The 23362-nt window shown below is 40.8% G+C and overlaps 1 protein-coding gene across 1 annotated transcript; it reads right to left on the bottom strand.

Moving 5' to 3' along the window:
- Nucleotides 1–233: 233 nt before the first annotated feature.
- Nucleotides 234–19251, bottom strand: LOC144193161 (retinol dehydrogenase 7-like). Its single transcript, XM_077711964.1, has 5 exons — nucleotides 19124–19251; nucleotides 5464–5778; nucleotides 884–1142; nucleotides 651–814; nucleotides 234–585 (listed from the first exon to the last, which is right to left on the bottom strand). Exons 2-5 carry the CDS (start codon nucleotides 5774–5776, stop codon nucleotides 362–364), a joined length of 960 nt encoding a protein of 319 aa, XP_077568090.1. The 5' UTR covers nucleotides 5777–5778; nucleotides 19124–19251; the 3' UTR covers nucleotides 234–361.
- Between the last annotated feature and the right edge of the window lie 4111 nt (nucleotides 19252–23362).

Here is a 23362-nt window from a genome sequence, read left to right as displayed (position 1 = left end):
ATATGAGCGTGCATCTGGGAATTCCTATTGGTGAACTAAAATTTTCGGCCAATTAAATATCCTGTTTTGAGTGGATTTTCAGAGGGTTAGAACGAATTAATTTGTTTTTAGTTCATTTCTATGAGAAACGTTTATTTGAGTTAAAAGTAAATCGACATACGAGCTCAGTCTCGGAATGAATTAAGCTTGTATCTCGAGGTAGCACTGTATATGGACATTGGCCTGAACATACCTAACATCAGATAAGGTTTTTAATAGGACAGAGTAATCATTCAACAGAGTTGACTTTCATAGAGAAACAAAAACTAATGTTGACTGATTGCAAATCAGACCAGGTGAAATGCTTGCAGATGTGTATTAATTATTCCAATGACTTTGCAATTGGAATGGCTTGCTTGGTCAGAATGTAGTCGGAGATGCAGGTTGGCATGTAGGACAGTGGCAACCAGAAAAGCTTGGCATCCCATCCTGGAGAATAGCGAGTTCGAGGGTGAGTGGCCGCTATTGCGTGTTCCATGCAACTGACGACTTTCATCAGATCTCCATCTGATATCTTTGCGACTTTGTCTGTTAGGATCGCTAGGGCTATAAAAGGTGGAGGAAGATGAGTAAAGCAACATTGTAAATAAATAATCAAACACAATACTCACATTTCTTAAGGTACTCCTGTCCATAGTCCTCTCTGACCTCCTGAGGCATCTTGTCCCACAGAAACGTTACATTTTTACTCAGAATTGCAGCATCAGTCACATTTGTTTTGAAGAACCCTGGCTCAATGCACAAGACTTTGATACCAAAGGGTGCCATATTTAGCCTAAGAGAAAACTGGACATAATCAATGCTTGTTTCAAAATATACAAAAACCTTTACCCTTGAGTTTCACCTGAGGCTATCGTTGAATGCCTCCACACCATATTTGGACAGAGTGTACGGACCGCCGGTGGGACTAATTCTTCCAAACACGCTGGCCACATTCACCACTCTACCCCTAGCCTTCTTGATGAGCGGTAGGATGCTCAGAGTCACAGCAATCACGCCATTTAGGTTCACGTCCAGCATAGACTTGTAGTCATCGATGGATAGCCAATCACATGGGGCTGTGGGAACAGCCACCCCTGCGTTGTTCACAACAGCCCACAGGCCTGGAAAGACGACAAGAGTAAGTGCGTATATAGAATATAGGCTTCGGTTTGAAAGTATAAATTTAAAATAGGGGTGTGACAATATAATGAAACGATTTACAGTAATACCTTGACATACAAACAATTTGAGATATGAGTAAAATTCCAAGCAAATATTTGCCTAAAGATACTAGACAAATTAGCCAGGGGCTGAGACATAAGAGACTGCTTATGATTTCAGCACACTGTCTTTCTTGCCGCATCTCCCTCGTGCAAAGATGTCTACAAGCACTAGGCGGACCATTGCAGGTTTTTGTTTTTTCTTTAGTCAGTGCAGAATTGAGGGAAAAATAACTGTCCAAAGCAACCCGGTGCAATGAAGGGCAGTGCAAAGAAAAGGCGTATGATGGCAATTTGGATTTGGATGACTTTATTCATCCCGTATTCAGGAAATTTCAATGTGGCAATAGCAAGAGGGTAATTAGACAGAACAGCAAAGCACAAAGTACAAAGCAAATCAAAGTAAATGGAATCAACAAGTTATTAAGACATAAAAACAGCAAAAACACAAAACGAGCAAGAGTGGATGGCCGGCTGCCGCTTAAACAGCGCCATTTAGGTTCCGGTAGCTAAAACAGATGCAGACTCAAAAAGAGGTTGTAAAGTTGGACAAAAACTAGAACCATACACAGGAAGTCTTCCACAAGATGGGGAACTTCTGCAGACTGTGACCGAGCTAGAGAATATGCAGAGTCACTCTTCCAAGCTTATCCGCACAGTTCCTCAGTAGTCTGGAGCTGAAGAAAACAGCAGCAGGGCAGAACTCCTCGACTCCGTTGCTGGTAAGTGCCGAAAGCTCTTCCATCTTATCCCACGATGGAATGGTGGGTCAGAAGCATTACCTCTTCTCCCGGCACTTTTGTCCAGCTCCAAAACTCCGGCGGCACCGAGGTGTTGCTCAATATTCTGCGTATTGTAACAGCTAGTCCCATTTGTGTAACAGCGTAGACATGGCTAACTGGTTCCAAAAAAAGTAGACGAAATAAGCAAGGCTAATAGAACAAGAAAAATTGTAAAAACAATAAAGTAAAACGTATAAAGTACAAAGTAAAGTAAAAAGAAATGCATTAAGAAATATTAAAATGTAATTTAAAAAAAGATGGAAGGGCTGTAAAACATGAAAAACAGAGTGTACAGAGCTACTGCCAATGGCTTCAGCATGAACATCGCCATCTTGAAATGGAGCATAAAATGATCGAAAAAAAGATTAGTGTTCTAGTGACTAAGCTGGCTCGCCAATACGTATAGAGAAGCAGGAAATTCGCCTCGAAAGCCGCGGTGAAATACATTTTCCTCTTTTCCTTAGTTATTGCACAGGAAGGTTTATATTTAGTGTAACGCTGGAATAAAACTTTACCTACTGATCAGTTACGCCTTGCAGTTCTTCCATGCCACCCTGCGTCAAGAAGCTGGTAGCAATGTACATGAGCGACCTGCAGATGAGCTTTGCCCTCCAGGAATTTACCACTGGGTGGCAGCAACTAGAAGTAGTAGTTGGAATGGGGTGCGCCACATCTCCAATCCTCTTTGTGGCAGCCTTTGAGGTAATCCTCATAGGAGCAAGACAAATGGTTGGAGGAATCAAATTACCATCTGGCCCGAGATTACAACCAAATAGGAGCTACATGGATGATGTCACCAGCCTCCTTCAGTCAGCAGCATGCACATCTCGATTGCTGAAGGCAATGGATGGACGACATCGTGGGCCAGGATAAAGATAAAACCCTCCACATCCCGTAGTCTGTCACTCAGAAGGGAGTCCGAAATGAAAACACCTTTGGGAGAGTAAGAATCCCCCTCTCTGATCAAGCCATCAAAAGTCTAGGGAGGCAGCACAATGCAGAACTGTCTGATAAACAAATGGAGAGGACCATCATGAGACAATTTACTGATGGTCTCTCAAAGATTGACGAGAGCCAACTCCCCGGAAAGTTCAAGGTCTGGTGCTACCGGTTCATACTCTATAGGATTGTTTCCCAACCTTTTTCGAGCTGCGGCACACTTGTTGCATTGAAAAAATCTCAAGGCACACCGCTAGCTGAAAATCAAATTTAAAACTAGGTCACCTATATCAATAATATAAAGTTTTATTAACAGGAATTAAATAATCCCCACCAAATTATTCCAAAATTTATTTTTCCACACTGATCAGACATCGTCAAAGTTGATGTCCGCAGACCCCGAAAGTCTTTTAGTTCGGCTGATGTTAAAATAATGTAAGGTTTTTTTTTAATCCTTATTTTAATTTTTGACATTTTTCCCCAATATAATGCAAAAGGTAATGTGCTCACAGAGACTTTACGTCGCCAAAAGTTGATGCCCCTGAAACCAAACAACTTCCGGTTCACGTACCGTGAAAACAGGAAAATGACTTAAATCTCGTAATAATATGACCTTTTTTTTCTTCCCAATATTACTTCAACCACCTAACATTGCGTGAAAAGCCATTTTGTACTTACACAGACTTGATGTCGGGAAAAGTCTTTAATCTCATAATATTACAATTTCAATCTTTTTATAGTACAAGATATGAATCATATTCCTATTTTAACCTTGTAATAGTTCAATTTTAATTTCATAATATTGAGATTTCTCGCTTAGATTATTACAATGTATGTCTCATTGTAATTTCCCGCGGCACACTGCGTGCACTGCTCTACAGAAGTGTAATGTGGCCCTTGAAAATGAGAAGGATCTCATCCACTATGAGCAAGATGGATGGAAAAGCCAATTTATTCAACGGGTAGTGGGTAGGTCTACCACGGTGCCTTTCCGAAATGGGCCTCTTTGGAATGAATGCACTGCAACTGCCACTGCAGTCTATCAGTCTGGGCTACTATGGCCCTTTTCTCATGGTCAGGAGTAAGACATGAGGGTTGAACTCAGCAGGCAGCTCTGATTCCCCACGAAGATCATCACCACATCACTCCGCCCAGTCATTGTGGTCCTCCAAGGCAAGAGCAGTGCACCTCTTAGAACTAAAGGTACTATCAGAGGAGGGGATTGAGGCCGCCTTCGAGTGCAAAAAGCCAAATACTTTGAGTTAGCAACTGAGTGCTAGGAAATTGGCTGGAAGTGCACCCTCTACCCAGTCGAGGTTGGCTGCCGAGGCTACGTTGGGCTGTCAACATCGCCCCCCTAAGGGGCGCAGGGGTGACTGGAGGCAACCTGAGGAAGACCATAAAAGAGCTGGCAGAGGAAATAAAGAAAGGCAGCTTTTGGCACTAGCTTAGGGGAAAGGACAAGACCCGGGGAAACAACAGCTAACCACAACGACGGCTGCAGGAGATAAGAGCTATAAGCTGCAGGGAGTGACAGGGAGACGTCTGTCACTGCTCCATCACCAGGAGATGTTCCAGGATTGAAGGAGCGAAACGGCCGATGACCCTGCAGCTGACATGTGGGCACTGGAAGGGGTGCGACAGGCAGCAATGCCAAGCAGAAAAAAAACACCTACCTGTACATCAACTGTGTGAAGGATTTTAAGTTCATTTAAGTTAAGTCTAAAGTTTGTTACGTTACGAGGAATCCGTCTCGCTCTCTTTTTCTCTCTCCCCTCCGTGCACTCTACATTGTACTGAATAATGTCTCATTGTATTTAGTTGGTTTCTTTTTAGAAATGTTGATTTGGGAATACAAGTAAATCGACATATAAGCTCGGTCCCCGAACGCATTAAGCTTGTATCTCAAGGTATAATTGCATTGCAATACTTTGTATCCCAAAAGGTTATCGGTGTGCTCCAGCCAAGAATCAATGTATATTGTATTACAAATGTGTCACTAATTAACAAACAAACAAACAAACAAACACAAACTATGGCAGCCCAGCGGCTTGAATGGTTAGCACCTCGGCCTCACCATTCTGGGGTCCTGGGTTCAAATCCAGGTCACGTCCACTTGAGTGGAGTTTGCATGTTCTCCCCGGGCTTGTGTGGGTTTCCTCCAGGTACTCCGGTTTCCTCCCACATTCCAAAAACATACATGGTAGGCTGATTGGACACTCCAAATAGCCCCTAGGTATGAGTGAGAGTGCATGGTTGTCCATCTCCTTGTGTCCTGCGATTGGCTGGCCACCGATCCAGGGTGTCTCCCGCCTCCATTTTTTCCTCACTTCAATTTTATTATATTTAAATCTTTTTTTATGATTACTTATGTGTGCACTTAATGGTGAAGCATTAAATCTCAATGTACTTGTGTTATTAAAGGAAAGGCATTTAATGCAATAAATGTATTAATAACTTAATCTAAGTAATGAACTCCTGCCCCCCTGTCATATACTCACCATGCTGTCCGACTTTGTTCTTAATCATGTCTGCAACTTTAGCAACACTTTCCATAGATCGAACATCCAAATGTGTCGTGGTCAAGTTTCCTGAGCAGGACTTCTTCAACTTTTCTTCACCCTTCTCAGTGTAGCAAGAGGCAATTACTGGAAAGCCAATCTTGTCCAGGTGACGAGCTAGGAGGTTTCCAAAGCCCGTGTCACAGCCAGTGATGTACACATATTTGTTCCCTTTGTCAGAGACCCTGGGAATCTCCCTGAACCAGCGGTACAAATAGTAGATCACTATGAATCCCAGCAGGTACAAATACATATCTGGAGGAAGACAGAATTAACCGGTAATTCTTCAACATATAAACAAAACTAAAATGTTAGCTACACAGCTTTTGGGTTTTGGGTATCTAAAGGAGATACATTGATTGATCTGGGAGCAAGTGCTGCAGCAATACAATTATCCTGATACCAATTCCAACACTTGTACACTGTTTAGTGGTACTGATACTGTCCCGACACAACATTTTCTTTTGAAAAAATATATTTCTTTTTTTATTAAATACAGTGGTACCTCGACTTACGAAATTCTCGCTTTGGTGGAGGCCCTTCCACCTAGGGAGCTAACGATAGTCCTTGTGATGCCTGTTGAAATCCCACTGGATGCTGATGTTAGCACGGCATTTAGCCTCCTGGTATCAACTGTAAAAAAACAGCCGCTTGACCACCCAAATGGAGTCCTTATTGTCGCCGGTGACTTCAACGAAGCATGTTTAAGGACTGTTCTGCCTATGTTTATTCAGCATGTGAGTGTGTCACACCAGAGGAGATAAAACTCTAGACCATGTTTATTCTAACATCAAACATGCTTATAGAGCCACACCCCTCCCTCTCTTTTCTGGATCCGACCATCTCTGCCTGTCCCCAACCCTCATACACCCCACGCCGGAGGCTAACAAGTAAACAAATAAAGATAATAAAAACATGGCCCATCGACGCCCTTTCTTAGCTACAGGACTGTTTTTCCTGCACGATGTGGTAACTTTTTGAACACCAGAACCCCCAGGACTACAAAGACACTGTTCTTTCCTATATCAAAAACTGTCTACAGAGAAGACGTCAACAAACGGTCTTTGTCGTTTTTGGTGAACAATCTCACTAAACACTACATAAAGCAAATAAATAGTCCTGGACTTTTGCAAACTCAGCACTGATCTGGCCCCACTACTCATGAATGGAGTATTCGTGTACAGGGTCCAGTCCTTCAAATTCCATGGGGTCCATGTCACGGACAAGCTCTCCTGGTCAACCAACACCATGGCAGTGGTGAAGAAGGCCCATAAATATCCCGAGGGTACTCAGAAGGAACAACTTGGACACCAAGATTCTGGTAACCTTCTATAGAGCCACTGTGGAGAGCACCGTGGCATACTGAATTACAGTGTGGCACGCTGGAACCATGGCAGCAGACCAAAAGGCCATGCAGAAAGTGATTAACACTTAGCCCAGGTCATCGGCTGCTCTCTGCCCTCACTGCATGACATTGCCAGCCCTTGCTACCTCAGCAGAGCCGGAACAATGTTAGGGACCCATATCACCCTGGTCACAACCTGTTCCAGCTGCTGCCCTCTGGCAGACGCTACAGATCTCACAAAGCACGGACAAATAGACTTAGGTACAGTTTTTTTTCCCCGCAGCCAATCATGACTCTGAACTGGCATTAGCATGACACACAATCCCTGATGTGTATGATGACTGATTGATGATTGATTGTAACAAATCAAAAGCTCTTGAGGAAAAATACTGTCTAAACTAGCAAAAAATCTAAGTCACAAAAACGCTTCTAGGAGGAATTAATTTCATAAGTTGTACCATGGGCGGGCCGGTGATCCCAGTGGTAAGCGCTTCGGCTTCACAACTCTGGTTCACCTGTGTGGCGTTTGCATGTTCTTCCCGGGCCTGCGTGGGTGTCCTCTGGGTATTCTGGTGTGCTCCCACATTCCAAAAAACATGCATGGTGCTTCGGTGGTGTAATATATTGATACTATAATGGTAAATTACATCAGGTTATAGAAGTGGGCTTAACCACCTGATGGTCATTACGTATTGCCGAGTGACCCGGATGTTGATGTGTTACATGGCTGTCTGTGAGTGTCAATAAATAGGCGGGGCACCATGGTGAGGTTAATTGGAAATCTCAGCGAATACAAAGAGGGTCATGTAGACTTCGGTCCTAATTGGAGAGGTTTGAGCAATGGAAGATTGTAAACAAAGTGGAGGACGGTAAGCAAACCAATGTTTTCCTGGCGGTAATAGGTGCAGAAGCTTACGGTCTGCTGAAAAACCTCTTCATTCCAGAGAAGCCAGGTAGCCTCTCGTATGATGTATGAGGCGGAAAATTATCACATTACATTCAAAACCACTGGGGATCGCGGACCGATTCAAATTTTAAAAGAAAGGAATCAGCAAGAAAACGAGTCTGTGTCAGATTATGTTGTGGCGTTAAAGCAGTTGTCCACCCACTGTGAATTTGGTCCTCATTTAGATGAAGCACTGAGAGACAGTTTCGTTAGTGGATTGACAGTGGAGGCTATTCGAGGTTACTTGCATAGTAAGATCTGACATTTAAAAAAAACATGCGGACTGTCGCTAACGATGGAAATGCCATCAAGAAATACATTGGAGTTCGCCAGCAAAATGGAATGACCTGCCACAGTGAATAGGATCGACAAGCAGAAAACTAGCAAAGGTGCGTGGAAATACCAACCAACCACCAGCAAATGGAAGAGTAAAACCACAAGTGAAAATTTCAGACCATAGAGAGCAGAAATTCACCAACCCTGTTACCGATGTGGCGGTAGCAATCACGAAGCTCAAGTATACCGGTTTAAAACAGAGACATGCTACAAATGTTCCAAAGTAGGGCACAGCAAGAATGTGTAAAATGAAATATAGGCAAGGACACACACGGTATGTAACTGAAAATATAAGTGAGACAACAGGAAATGTTGATGATGAATTGTTTGGGTCATATCCCTTGAATGCCGTGTATCCCGCAAATACAGTTGGAAGTTGGAAGAAGAAAATGACAGTACAGGTAAAATTAGAAGGAACTCCTCTAGAAATCCAACTTGACACAGGAGTTGCTGTAACACTTGTTTCTGAAAGAATATATATTGGAGGTGCTTCTCGCATCGGCCATTAAAAGTAAGTAAAGTGCAGCTGTCGACCTTTTCCGGTGAGAACATTCCTTTGATGGGACAAGTAACTGTTGAGGTAGAATATGGGAATCAGAGTGGTGATCTACCACTGGCAATCGTAAGAGGTGACAGACCAGGCTTCCTTGGCTGTAACTGGCTCAAAAATTTCAAACTAGACTGGGCAAACATCTTCTCAGTTAAACCAGGAAGGGGCTGTGACAATTCAGATTCTGAAGAGAAGCTAATGGGCCAGTGCAAAAAGTATGCCGACCTGCTGGAAGAGCATCGAAACCGGCAGAAGGAAATGGGGGTGCTGCAGAAGAAGCAGACAGGTGGCGGAAAAGGACGGCCTGGGGAGCGAACACAGCAAGGCCATCCTGGCACGAAGCAAGTTGGAGAGCCTCAGCAAGAAGCTGCAGAGGAGGCACAATCGCTCGCTCAAGGACAAAGGCCTACAGAGAACCCGTCTGGAGGAGGAGAAGCGAAAAAAGGTGACGTCCCACATCCTGCCACGCTCTACGACATCAAAGTTCAGATGGAGCAACAAAACAAAAGGAACGCCAGTCTGCAGCAATAGAATGTCGAGCTGGCCGAGAAGCTGTTGGGTTTATTCTGTATGACTATTATACATATATGTGTAGTTATTCATTTGGTCCTTTGGAGCTTTGGAGGTCAATATACCGGCGCAGGAACCCAGGCGCTGCTGTCCGACATCTGGATTAAGAACGTGCACGGCGTCTTCAACACCCTTTTCCGGGCTGGAGTTTTTCGGAGGGGGCGCCTGGATTCCCAGGGGTTGAAGACTTTTCCTGCTGGAGGGAGACATTTGGTGCGATCTCGGGTAAGTCCACATTAATGTCTGCATGTTGTGACGGAGTTTTCCAAATGTGTTAAAGGGGCATTGAATGTGAAGGTCCATTCTGGGTATTGTGACTCGCGTCCTGCGGTCACCAAATCAGTTGCAAAATCCCTTCCAACAGATGTGCATGACCGGTTGACCAAGTCGGGGGGAACCGTGGGGGAATGGTCAAAAACATAGTGAAAAACACTATCACCGCTCGAGAAGCCGCTAATGAATGACATGATGCTTGAACAATATCCCATGATCGAGGTTGCAACCCTAATGTGGAGAGTGAGCAACCCCGTGATATTTTGGTGGTTAGAACTTGGACTCAGGACGACGTGAAAAAAGCCGTAGACGGCGTCACGCCGCACAAAATAGACGTGGGGGAATTTGTTTGCAAATGTAGGATATTAGACGGTCGTATCACTTGAATGGAGTAAAAACGCAGCAGATTTGGATGGCCGTGTTAAAAGGTGATTGGCATGCTATTAGTGGAAATTGGGATCTAAAATCTGATTGTGGGCCATTAGATCATGATAGCCTCTGCGGAGGAAGAAATCTTCTACCAAGATATAGAAGGAGGGCATAGAAAGTTTAACAGGAATAACTGGAGAAAAGATGCGGGAAGGTTCAATAAAGATCAGAAAGTCAAAAGTAAGACATGTTGGATTTGTGGGAAAACTGGGCACATTTCGCAGGATTGCCCAGACAACAGAGCCTCCAGGGCTGGGATTCAATCAGCATGGCTAGGCGTGAGGCCTGGGCACAGTGGGAAAAACGATGATGTTGAGTATGGGGGAGTGGAGCTGAATTTAGCGGAAATATTGGCGCTTGATACAATAAACCTGAGATTACATTGTTTGTGAATGGGGTACGGTTGAAGTTTTTGTGTGATACTGGAGCTTGTAAAACTGCAATTAGAGTGGATATTCCGGGAACTCGGCACATGAAAAAGAAGGTTTATGTGACGACAGCTGGTGGGCAGGTCGCTGCTGTTTCAGAGATGTTTCCGGTTTGGATAAGGGATACGGAAGGGGAAACATGTAAGATGTCGGTGTTGGTGGTGCATGAGTGTCCTGTCAATTTTCTGGGTAGGAATGGCCTGTTACAATTAGGATTGGCGTTAATCCCCTCCGCTAGTGGAAATATGGTGGTTAAAAGGCGAAGGGAAATTAATTGTGGCCAATTAAATGTTTTGCAGAGGTGCCAACCTGCTTTCTTTTACTATACTCTGGATGTGTCTGATAATACGCCGGCTTGCGTGGGAAACTGTTTGTTATCTGCAGCCGCTGTTTTTTTTGAGATGCAGGAGAGTGTGGAAAGCATAGACTCCCTCCATGTTATGATGTGGTGCAAAATGACGGAGGGGCCTGACGAAATTTATGAAAACAAATTGAGACAAGTCACGCCGTCTGAGATTAAGTTAGAATATCTGTACACGAACGGTATTTCTACAGTTGTGGCTGGGGTCGAGTTGTCAGGAGAGTATAAGACTCTTTTTCTTGAGTGGGGAACTCCACACATTGTATTATACAAGCCATACAACCAGGAAAAGGAGGTGATATGTGACTTTATACAAACAGCCCGCGGGACAAGTGATTGGATGATGTTGGATACAGGGCTTGAGTATAGCGAAAGTACGGAAACATACAGAAAGGCGGTGTTTCAAACTGTGGGGGTGAATGTGGGAATTTACCTGCTATGACTAACACAACCAACTAAGGAAGTATATCTGTTATCGGAAGAGGAGGAGGAGCTGTTAGCAACAGTCCCTCCTGAGGTAGGGTCTAAAGGACCTTCCGATGTAGGGCTCGTTAAAGGGGTAATACAGGTAGTGATTAGACCAAAAACTGATTTTAGGCCATGCATACGACAATATCCACTAAAACCTGATGCCTTAAAGGGAATAAGTCCAGTGATAGAAGATTTGTGAAGGCCGGGGGTGATTATTGAATGTGATGATTCACCTTGTAATTCCCCCTTTTTTCCAGTAAAAAAGGCGGCTCCTTCTGTGGGATGGAGGATGGTTCAGGATTTACAAGCGGTAAACTCTGCAGTTATTCAGCGTGCGCCGTGTGTGCCGGACCCACACACACTTCTGAATAATTTGGATCCAGAGGCGGCATTTTTTACGGTGATTGACATAAGTAATGCTTTTTTCTCCATCCCAAAAGATCGAGATAGTCTATATTGGTTTGCGTTTACGTTTGGTAGGAAAAAATACACTTTTACAAGATTACCACAGGGATACTGTGAAAGACCCACGATATATTCACAGATAATGAGTAGCAGTGTGGCAAGATTCCAACCACCGGGAGGTAGCCAGATTATTGTGTATGTGGATGATGTCCTAGTGGTGTCGCCTAGTGTGGACGTGTGTAAAATGGACACTGTGACATTGATAAGACACCTGGCGTTGGAGGGCCACAAAATAAGCAGAAACAAATTGCAGCTTTGTAAAGAGCAAGTGAAATATTTGGGACATAATCTGGTGAAAGGTGGGAAAAAGATTTTGGATGACAGGAAAAGGGTGGTGTTGGACGCACCCAAGCCGCTAACTAAAAGGCAAGTAATGTCATTTTTGGGTCTTACTAATTACTGCAGGGCGTGGGTTCCAAATTATGCAGAAATTTTCCCCCCTTTCTAAATTGATGAATGAAGAGGGGTTAAAGATGTGCTCGGCTCTGAATTGGACAGCAAAGGCTGAGAAGGCGTTTTGTACGATAAAGCAGATGCTAGTTGCTAGTGGGATTTTGGCATTACCTAATTATAATAAACCTGTTGTGCAAATGGTGGACTGTAGAGAGGGAGTATATGACGTCTGTGTTAACTCAGGATTTCGGAGGAAAGTTGAGGCCTGTTGCATATTTGTCAACCAAATTAAATAAAGTGGCCTGCGCACTTCCTCACTGCGTGCGTGCGGTTGTGGCTGCTTCCATGGCAGTGGAGAGCAACGACACAATAGTACTCTTTCATTCTTTAACCCTTAGGGTGCCGCATGCAGTGGCTGCATTGTTGTTACAGACTAATATGAAATTTTTGTCTCCAGCCAGACGTTTGTCTTGCATAGCCATTTTGCTTTCACAACCGCATCTCACACTCGAGAGGTGCGTTAAAATTAATCCTACTTAAGCTACTTTGTTGCCAATTCCAGGGGATGGGGAACGGCATGATTGCCAAGCATTAGCTGAAGAGGCTACGAGGTGTAGGAAAGATTTGAAAGACCAACCACTGGACAGCGGTGAGGTCCTATTTGTTGATGGTTCTGCTAGGATGGATGAAATGGGAAAAGTAAGGGCAGGGTATGCGGTTGTGACCGCGACTAAAGTTTTAAAGGCAGAACCATTGCCGTCAAATTACTCAGCGCAAGCAGCGGAATTAGTTGCATTGACGGAAGCATGCATCTTGATCACCAATGGTGTTGTTACGATTTATACAGATAGTCCATATGCGTACTCGTCGTGCCATGTTTTTGCTAGTTATTGGGCAAATAGGGACATGGTCTCGTCTACGGGTAAAGCAGTGACTCATGCCAAATTATTACAACAGCTGATAGCTGCGGTTCAGCTTCCAAAACAAATCGCTGTTTGTAAATGTGCGGCACACACTTCAAAAAAGGATCAGGTTTCCCTGGGAAATGCCTTTGCTGATAAGACGGCGAAGGAAGCAGCAGGGAAACCCTTTATTGGGATGACTGACTCTGTATATAAAAACAATATACTATCGGATGACATTTTAGCGAAAATGCAGTTACATAGTCCACAATTGGAATTCAAAAAATGGATTGACAATGGGGCAAATTAGGAAAATGGGGTTTATACCAGTATTGATGGGAAGCCAATCTTACCAAGAAACTTGTTTAGGTGGGCTGCTATTTTGAGTCATGGGAAGTCACGTCTCAACAGGGCGGATGGTGGCCTTAGTACAACGCCACTACAAGACATACGGTTTTAATCTATATGCAAAACATTTCTGTAGAGCATGTTTGATTTGTGCTCAGCATAATTCCCAAGGGGCTGTACGGCTAAAACGCGGAGAATTCCCAAAAGCTACATATCCATTTCAAAAGATACATATGGATTTTATTGAATTAAGTAAGAGTCCAGGGAAAAAATACTGTTAGGTCATTGTGGATGCCTTTTCAAAATGGGTTGAGATCTTCCCAGCAAAAACCGCGGACACTTTAACAGTAACGAAGGCATTATATAAGAATATCCATAAATATTATTTATTCCAAGAAAACCATCTATAGTGATAATGGTACCCATTTTGTTGATAGGATAATTGAAGGAGATGGCACTAGGTTCCATATTTCGCTGCAAAATCATTGTGCATACCATCCACAATCAGCTGGCCTTGTCGAAAGAATGAATGGAACCATAAAGAATAGACTAAAAAAATGCATGGATGAAACAAAAAGGCCATGGAGAGAATGTATTGATTTAGTAAAATTATATACGTATTAATATCACAGCTTCAAATGTATTAACCCCATATGAAGTCGTGTTCGGTAGACCTTACAAATTGCCATTATTCACTACACAATGGGAATTGGATGATGAGATAAATTTAGCAGACTACATGAGGAAATCTTTAGAAAAGCGCACCGAGCTTAAGTTACCAGAGGGAGATTTTGCTTCTCAACAGGAAACGGACGGAGCGACGGTGGTTCCTGGAGACTGGGTGCTGATACGCAGCATAAAAAAGAAGCATTGGAGCGACGCGAAGTGGGAGGGTCCATACCAAGTGTTGCTACCCCACCCCAACTGCTATCAAGATAGCTGAGAGAGCTACCTGGATCCACCTTTCACAGAGTAAGAAGGTTATCTCAATTGAAACGTTCCAAGGGGAAACTCTCCCAACAAAACCAAAAAGTCATGTTGAAAACAAAAACAATCATTGCCCTTAGGGCAATGGGATTGATGTTTGTGATTATATTCCCATCCACAGTAGGGCTGCTTTCTACATTTGGAGAAAAAGGAGGAGGTGTTTCAGTTGAGGTACACCTTCTTACAAAAGGGTAAAAAGGGAAGCTGTCCCTGGGAAAAAAAAATATACGACATGACAACACCCACTAAATCAAATTTGCAAACGTGTTTTAAAGATATTGTTCCAAGAGAAAACGTGCATACAATATTCTGTTTTCCAAACAATTAGACTGCGGAAATCTATCTTTTCTGGGAAAAATTAACTTTAGAAACACGGTTATCCAAAACAACATACAAGGGATCAGCCTATGGGGAGGGTATGAGGTGTATATAACGGCTCAGAAACTGGTCAAAATTGTAAAGCTTGGAGTACACGACCTTGCGCGAAAACCATCAGGTCCCTGTTAAAATTAACCCATACGTTGGGAGGATTGCAGAAAGTCATCCAGACGGAAACATTTAAATGCGGAAAAGAGCCTTGTCAAATGTATTTCCTAAGACCATGGGCAAGTGGAGAAGACATGTTTTTCAAATTTTACATTTGGGTCTCAGCAGAAATAACCACACTTATGGATTTGGAGGGAGAAAATTTGGAGAAGGGGACGCCCGGGTCGGCCGTAATCAGATTGAAAGGGAAAATGACCAGGGATGAGGAATTCATTACTGCGACAGGGGTTTCCCAAACATGTAATAATTGGGGCTATAAATCAATCTTGTATAGCATGTATGGGGCCTCGGCCTCTCTTACGAATAGTACCCGCGCAGTGGCTTACCAGTGTCTGTTTTTCCATCTACAGTGGAAGAGATACAATTGGCGGCTCAGACTGGTGGGATAAGACCTTTGGAAAATATAAGGATTTGGCTACATCTATTGTGGTGACTACCGGCATATTTACCACTATCCTACCATTGTGTGGGTGCTGTCTTATCCCCTGTTTGCGCTCCTTGCTAAGCCGACTTATAACTACTGCAATTGCCCCTACAAATTCTAAAGTACATGAGTTGTATCTTATGAGACATGTCGGGGAAAGCAGTGAGGTCCAGGAGTACGGTAATTCCGAGGACCAATTGAACGAATATGATTATGTTCTTTCTCTTTCAGACCAGCCATGGGAGTAAGGAGTAGGCGGGAAAAATCACACTCACCCGACATTTCCATTTAGTGATTACTAAGAAATGATTAATAACATACATATTACAAATAGTAGAGAGAGAGAGAGAGAGAGAGAGAGAGAGAGAGAGGGAAGAGAGAGAGAGAGAGAGAGAGAGAGAGAGAGAGAGAGAGAGAGAGAGAGAGAGAGAGAGAGAGAGAGAGAGAGAGAGAGAGGGGGGGGGGGAGAGGGAGGGAGAGAGGGAGGGGAAGAGGGAGGGAGGGAGCGGGAGGGGGAGGGGGAGGGGGAGGGGGGGAGAGTTGAGAGGGGAGAGGGGAGAGGGAGAGGGAGAGAGAATAAAAGGATCTGATCACAGATGCCTCCATTATTGAAAATTGAACTTGGAAATACTAATTGATAAATCGACCTGTCTTCTTTTCAAGTACATTTTACTCATTTTCTTTTGATTTATTGTCAAAGTTACGGGCTAAAAGTACACTAAGACTTTTATTTGTTTGATAAAAATTACCATCTAAAGTAGTAGTAGTAGAAATTTAGATATTAAATTCTTGCAAATATAATTTTGAGAGCTGGTTTCAATAGTACTTAGATATTAAACTCTCTTTTGATTCAACAGTAGATATTTAGTTATTAAACTCTCTTTCTCATGAATCAACAGTAGATAATAAACTCTCTTTCTCATGAATCAACAGTAGATATTTAGATAGTATACTCTCATGAATATAATTTTGAGAGCTGGTTTCAATAGTACTTAGATTTTAACCTCTCTCATGAATCAACAGTAAATGTTTAGATATTTGTTGGGTTTATTCTGTATTACTATTATACATATATGTGTAGTAATTCATTTCTTTGTTAAATCATTAAAAGTCTTTCTATTGTTCGGCTCGAGGTCATACACTGCGGCCTAGTCCACTCTCACATGGACTTCTCCAAGGATTGTTGACGCTACATCTCACCTAGTATCGGGCTGTGAGGGTTGTTGATCGGGCAAGGACTCGATATCTGCCATTTCCAGCAACGGAGCCCATAACAAAAATGTTGTTTCTGCCACATCCATAACACTCGTGACGCACTTCGGGCTTCTTTATGTAATTGTTATATGATTGTTAGGTCAAATGAAGGCGTGATTGTTTTATCTCAAATGCCTTAAAGCTGTACGCAAAATACTGTTCGAGAGGATACTTTTGAAGATCTCCTCCCTTAAGGTTTCTTATTTGTGATCCAATCTATTTAATTAAATGTCAATAATTGAATAATCTGCCTGCAGTTATTGATAATTAAAAGAAGGGTAATTTTTAATGAACCTATCAATATTAAACTCTTGTTGAGAGCTGTTTTCAACAGTACTTACTCTCTGTCATCATTTGACTGGCGACCAAAAGACAGGGACCAACGGGACCAAACGTCCGGCGACCAAACGTCTGGGTGACCAAACGTCCGGGGACCAAACGTCTGGGGACCAAACGTCCGGTGACCAAACGTCCGGTGACCAAACGTCCGGTGACCAAACGTCCGGCCAGGCCAATTCTGTGATATGCAGGGTATGATGACAATTAGGCTTTTATTGTTAGTTGAGTCAGTGATGATGACAAAGCCTATGTCCGATTATTATTATTATAGCAAATATTTGCTCGAAATCATAGAGAGCCTCTCGCGGCCTGGACACCTTGTCTCATATCTCAAGGTGGTGAATAGTTGCTCTTAATTTTACTCCTATCTCAAATTCCTCATATGTCGGGGCACCTGTATGCAAAGGTATTACTGTAGCTTGAAGTACGCAGGCAGGCTATTTTTAGCGTCAGTTCTTTTTACCCCAATAACAGGAACGTCCGCTGGCGGTCACAGTCCCGTTACTACTGCTGCTTTGACATTGCGAGTAAAAAATGAAGCCGAATTTATTTAATGTTCACAAGTTGTGGCGTGATTAAATTCATTATTACATTTGTTATAACTTTATATATTATAATACATAAGAGAAAAATTAAAATGGGTTGCCCGGTGGGGCGAGTGGTTAGCGCATCGGCCTCACAGCTCTGGGTTCAAATCCAGGTCATGTCTATCTGTGTTCTCCTCGGGCCTGCGTGGGTTTCTTCCGGGTACTCCGGTTTCCCCTAAATTGCCCCTTGGTAAGGCTATGTGTGTGCATGGTTGTCCTTTGTCTACCCCCAATTCAGAGTGTCCCCCACCCCTGGCATGTAGACAGCTGGGTTTGGCTCCAGCACCCCCTGTCACCCTAATGAGGATAAAGTGGTTCAGAAAATGAAAATACTTTTAAAAACCTGTTTCATGTAAATATATGCAACAAGAGTGGATAATAAGAAAATCCAAAATGTGGCATAAAGTACGTGACCAAATGCATACAATTTCAACTCATAATTTTTATGATAAAAATATAGTCTTTCCTACATAGTCGAAACGATGCATTTTCCCGGCATAAATTCATTCACCCATTCATTTTTCATTTTATCCTCACTCGGGTTGCGGGGGTTGATGGAGCCAATCCCAAGGGACTTCGGGCCGCAGACGGGGTAAATAGACACCCTGAATAGACCCATTAATTCTCTCGCTCATACCTCGGGCAATTTAGAGTGTCCAATCAGCATACCATGCATGTCTTTGGAATGTGTGAGGAAACCGGAGTACCTGGAGAAAACCCACGCAAGCATACATGCAAAATTCACACAGGTGGACTGACCTGGCTTTGACCCCAAGACCCTAGAGCTGAGGCCCCTGGGCCAACCCACGGCATAATGAAGAAAAATAGAAATTGCTCATTCATCCATTTTCCGTGCCACTTATCTTCACAAATGTCGCAAGGACGCACTGGACACAATCTTAGCGAACTAGGAATTTGACCCCTCTATCAGAACTGTGAGGCCGAACAGCCACTCACTCGCCACTCTTGACCACGTTCAAACATTTGTACTAAAGAGTTACACAAGTGCCTAAAAAGTTTATCGTGTTCCCAGATTAAGAATGCAGCACATATTCATGGGTTACCATTGACAATAATAGCCCAATTCATTTAAACTGGGAGGACTGGTTGCAAATAGTACTCATATTTTTGATCTGTTGACGACGAGAGATGTGCGATGAATTTTTATCTGGTGGTCAAATTGGATTGAGGGTCGGTCTTTCGTTGTCATTGGCAGTGAATTAATAAATTATTTTAAAAAGATTTTGAAAAAAATTAGCTCTGGTAGACATCATGATACTAATGAATTGGGACAAATATGGTGCAGAATATGACCTTTAGCCCAATTTTTGAACACTGTGCTCACCAAGTTGACTTCACATTAACAGACTCACTTTGGCACTCATTTGCAACACCACTTCGGGTGTTTGGGTTTCAGATTTCAGAAAATAAATACTTGGTCATCACCACTTCATACGTACGCATAGTTTGTTCAATCTCAATTTATGATATACAAATTTAAAAAAGATACTTAATTACAATTTTTTTCTTTCATTAGTGGCCATCCAATGAACAAACTGAATTTATTTAAATAAAGTATTTTCAATACACACCAAAAACCAAGTAACAAAAGGCCAAAATGCAAAAAGAAATGCAAGTTATCTTACCGGTTGACAAGAGGACGACCAGAGAACTGTGAAACAATGGGCTTCTCTGTTCTATTAATGTATAATCGATTTCTCCTACTTTTCCAGCCCTTTCTCTCCTTTAAAAAAAAAATCAGATTTATGTTCTTGGGAGCAAAATGGCGCCCCTCACTGTTAAAATAGCCAAATTGCAATTGGTCACGCCTTTTTTAAAAATGTCTCATCTCATTTTCTGAATCACTCTATCCTCACAATGGTCGCGGGGGGTTCTGAAGCTAATCCCAGCTGATTTTGAGCCCGAGGCAGGGTACACCCCGAACCGGTGTCCACCCGATCGCAGGGCACGAGGAGACCAACAACAATTCACGCTCACACTCATACCTAGCAGCAATTTAAATTGTCCAATCAGCCTACCATGCACGTCTTTGGAATGTGGGAGGAAATCGGAGTGCCTGGAGAAAACCTACGCAGGAGAACATGTGAACTCCACACAGGTGGACTGACCTGAATTTGAATCCAGGCACGTTTTTCCTAATGGGGTCTGATTTTCATTATTTCTCGCCAAGTCCCTTGTTGCTTTCCTTTGCCTCCAGCCTACGTTATTAAAGTATAATTTGAGCACCACTTCCCTCATCTTCGCCTGCTTTTCTGCGATTGGGTCCTATTCCTAGTTACCTCACCTCGACGTCTTGTCACAGACGTAACAAAAACATAAAGGATGAAAATTAACTTGAAGAAAATAAAGACAGTTGGTGAGATAAAATATTCATTCATTTTTCATTCATTTTCTGAACCACTCCATCCTCACTAGGGTCGCGGGGGCACTGGAGCCTATCCAACCTCACTTCGGGGGACACCGTGTATCGGTGGCCAGTCGATCGCAGGGGCACAAGCAGACAAACAACCATTCATACTGACACCCATACCTAGGGGTGATTTAGAGTCCAATCAGCGTATGATGCATGTGTTTGGAATGTGGGAGGAAACTGTAGTACCCATAAAAAACCCACGCAGGCAATTCAAACTTCACACAGGAGAACCGGCCTGGATTTAAACCCAGAACCCAAAGCTGCCAAACTCAATCGACCCCATTTCAGGAGTACCCTTGTCCCACTTGCTACGTAGCAACACCGTGTCACTGAAAGATGAGCATTTATGGTCACCCACTGACCCACTAAACCATCCACCAATGCACCGATTCACCCAACCACCCACAAAACATTCAAACCACCCACCTACCCAAAAATCCACCCACCAACCCAACCATCCATCCATCCAGTCATTCATCCGACTACAGAACAAATCTGAAACACAATACCACACGGCTCACAAAATAGGTTTTACGACGCCCAGGTGGAAAAAAATAAAAGCATTTAATTCTGTGTGTACAGTATGATAAAGGTACAAAGTGCTTGTGAGGCAAAACAACTCCGGGGATGAGATTGGACCCAAATATGTGACACCACTGATTTAAAATGTATCTAGAACATAGTAGTTCATATTACCTTCATTTGTCTTTGACATTTGAACCATATTTAAATGTCAAAAATTTTAAAACCACATGATGATTTCAATTCAGATATATACTATAATTTTTGGACGAATATAGAAATTAATTCTCCATTCTGTTCTTATACATTATGGTGGCCATTTGTGGACTTTACCAAAGGGAGTGGAGGAAGCAGGACAAACATGAAGTGAATGACCTCAGGAACATTGTCTCCTTTAATCAGTTGTTTGAGGAGGAAGAATTCACTTTGTAGTGCTTATGGTTAGTACTAGGAATAAAAAATGTGTCACTAGTTAGGTTATTCAGCTCTAGACAAGGTGTGCCATTGCCTACAGATGGCAAACTTAGATGACCCCCCCCTATGTTACATGTTATTGTCTATTTCAAATGATTATTATTGGAGAGATCCTTTAAAAATCAACCCCCTTTTTTAATTTGTTTTTGTATTTTTTTTCCTGTCCACTTTTTCAGCGTGCCATTCAAAATTCAAAACGTTCAAAATTTAGGCCAGACAACCTCTCCTGGTTTTGTTCCTAATGTTTATGGTAAAAACGCAGGTGAGGCACAGACGTTCAATTCATTTAAACTGGAAAGACTGGTTGTGAATGATCATGCTTCATTGGCAATGATGGCGCTGGACTTTCGATGCTTTTCATTTGCCCGTCCCCAGTCAAAATGGATTGGAAGTCGAGGTACCGTCAATGAGCCACTGAAGAAAGTGATTTGAAAATTCCCCCAAATTAATTGCAATTGACAGAAAAAAATAATTCTATAAGAAGTGACTCGTGGCAAAGCAAGCATCTCCATGCAGTTTTCCTTTTCAAATATGTTTTTCAGATGGAATTTACCATCCAGTATTTACACCCCATTTTACAAAGACTGTTTTACTGCCTACAAATTATTTCTACAAATGACACACAAAAGGGTTTGGGTTATAGGTTAGGACCAGATAAATTCGTTCTAGCAGATAATAAAGCCATGTTGACATCTGGCAGCTATTTTAGTGGAAACACCCAGTGGCGGGCCATGCATTTAAAACCTATGCCTTCAATCCTCCATGCGTGTACATACACAACGACTGGTGCTGCAACAGTAGGATCATTAACACTCACTGTTCCCCCGATTTAGAGCTCTAGGCAGTTCGGTGCAGGCCCTTCTATCTACCTAGGGAGCTAACTATGGTCATTGTAACGCCTGTTTACATCTCACTGGATGGTAACGTTAGCAGGGCACTTAGCCTCCCGCTAGCGGCACACGTTCTACTTGCCGAAAGACATTTAGCCGACTGACATTTGGCCAAAGGCCAACTCGCCAAAGGGGCATCTGGCCGAACGTAGAATCAGCCGAACGACTGATAGGCGGACCAACTATCTAGCCGAATATATATATATATATATATATATATATATATATATATATATATATATATATATATATATATATATATATATATATATATATATATATATATATATATATATATATATATATATATATATATATATATATATATATATATATATATATATATATATATATATATATATATATATATATATATATATATATATATATATATATATATATATATATATATATATATATATATATATATATATATATATATATATATATATATATATATATATATATATATATATATATATATATATATATATATATATATATATATATATATATATATATATATATATATATATATATATATATATATATATATATATATATATATATATATATATATATATATATATATATATATATATATATATATATATATATATATATATATATATATATATATATATATATATATATATATATATATATATATATATATATATATATATATATATATATATATATATATATATATATATATATATATATATATATATATATATATATATATATATATATATATATATATATATATATATATATATATATATATATATATATATATATATATATATATATATATATATATATATATATATATATATATATATATATATATATATATATATATATATATATATATATATATATATATATATATATATATATATATATATATATATATATATATATATATATATATATATATATATATATATATATATATATATATATATATATATATATATATATATATATATATATATATATATATATATATATATATATATATATATATATATATATATATATATATATATATATATATATATATATATATATATATATATATATATATATATATATATATATATATATATATATATATATATATATATATATATATATATATATATATATATATATATATATATATATATATATATATATATATACATATATATATATATATATATATATATATATATATATATATACATATATATATATATATATATATATATATATATACATATATATACATATATATATATATATATATATACATATACATATATATACATACATATATATATATATATATATACATATATATATATATATATACATATATACATACACACACACACACACACAGCGGACGCGAGATTCTGCTCACAAGAATATCACGGGCACTGTCTCTCTCCCTGCAACTCCCTCGTGTATAAATGCAGAGATGCATTTTTTCAGTGTTTTTTCCCCCTGTTAGTCAGTGGGAATGGCGTGTATACTACTTCTCGTTGGCAAGTGGTCGTGTGTTATCCTGT

The sequence above is a fragment of the Stigmatopora nigra genome, unplaced genomic scaffold (genome assembly GCF_051989575.1).
Source record: "Stigmatopora nigra isolate UIUO_SnigA unplaced genomic scaffold, RoL_Snig_1.1 HiC_scaffold_127, whole genome shotgun sequence".
NCBI lineage: Eukaryota > Metazoa > Chordata > Actinopteri > Syngnathiformes > Syngnathidae > Stigmatopora > Stigmatopora nigra.
Note: the sequence above shows the minus strand (reverse complement) of the source record. Positions and strands in the feature narration are given on the sequence as shown.

Coding starts and splice junctions, on each gene's coding strand:
- LOC144193161 (XM_077711964.1), bottom strand. CDS start 5,776: ATGTATTTGTACCTGCTGGGATTCATAGTGATCTACTATTTGTACCGC. Junction 815..883: donor GCATTCAACGATAGCCTCAG/GTGAAACTCAAG, acceptor GTTTTCTCTTAG/GCTAAATATGGCACCCTTTG. Junction 586..650: donor ACAGGAGTACCTTAAGAAAT/GTGAGTATTGTG, acceptor CACCTTTTATAG/CCCTAGCGATCCTAACAGAC.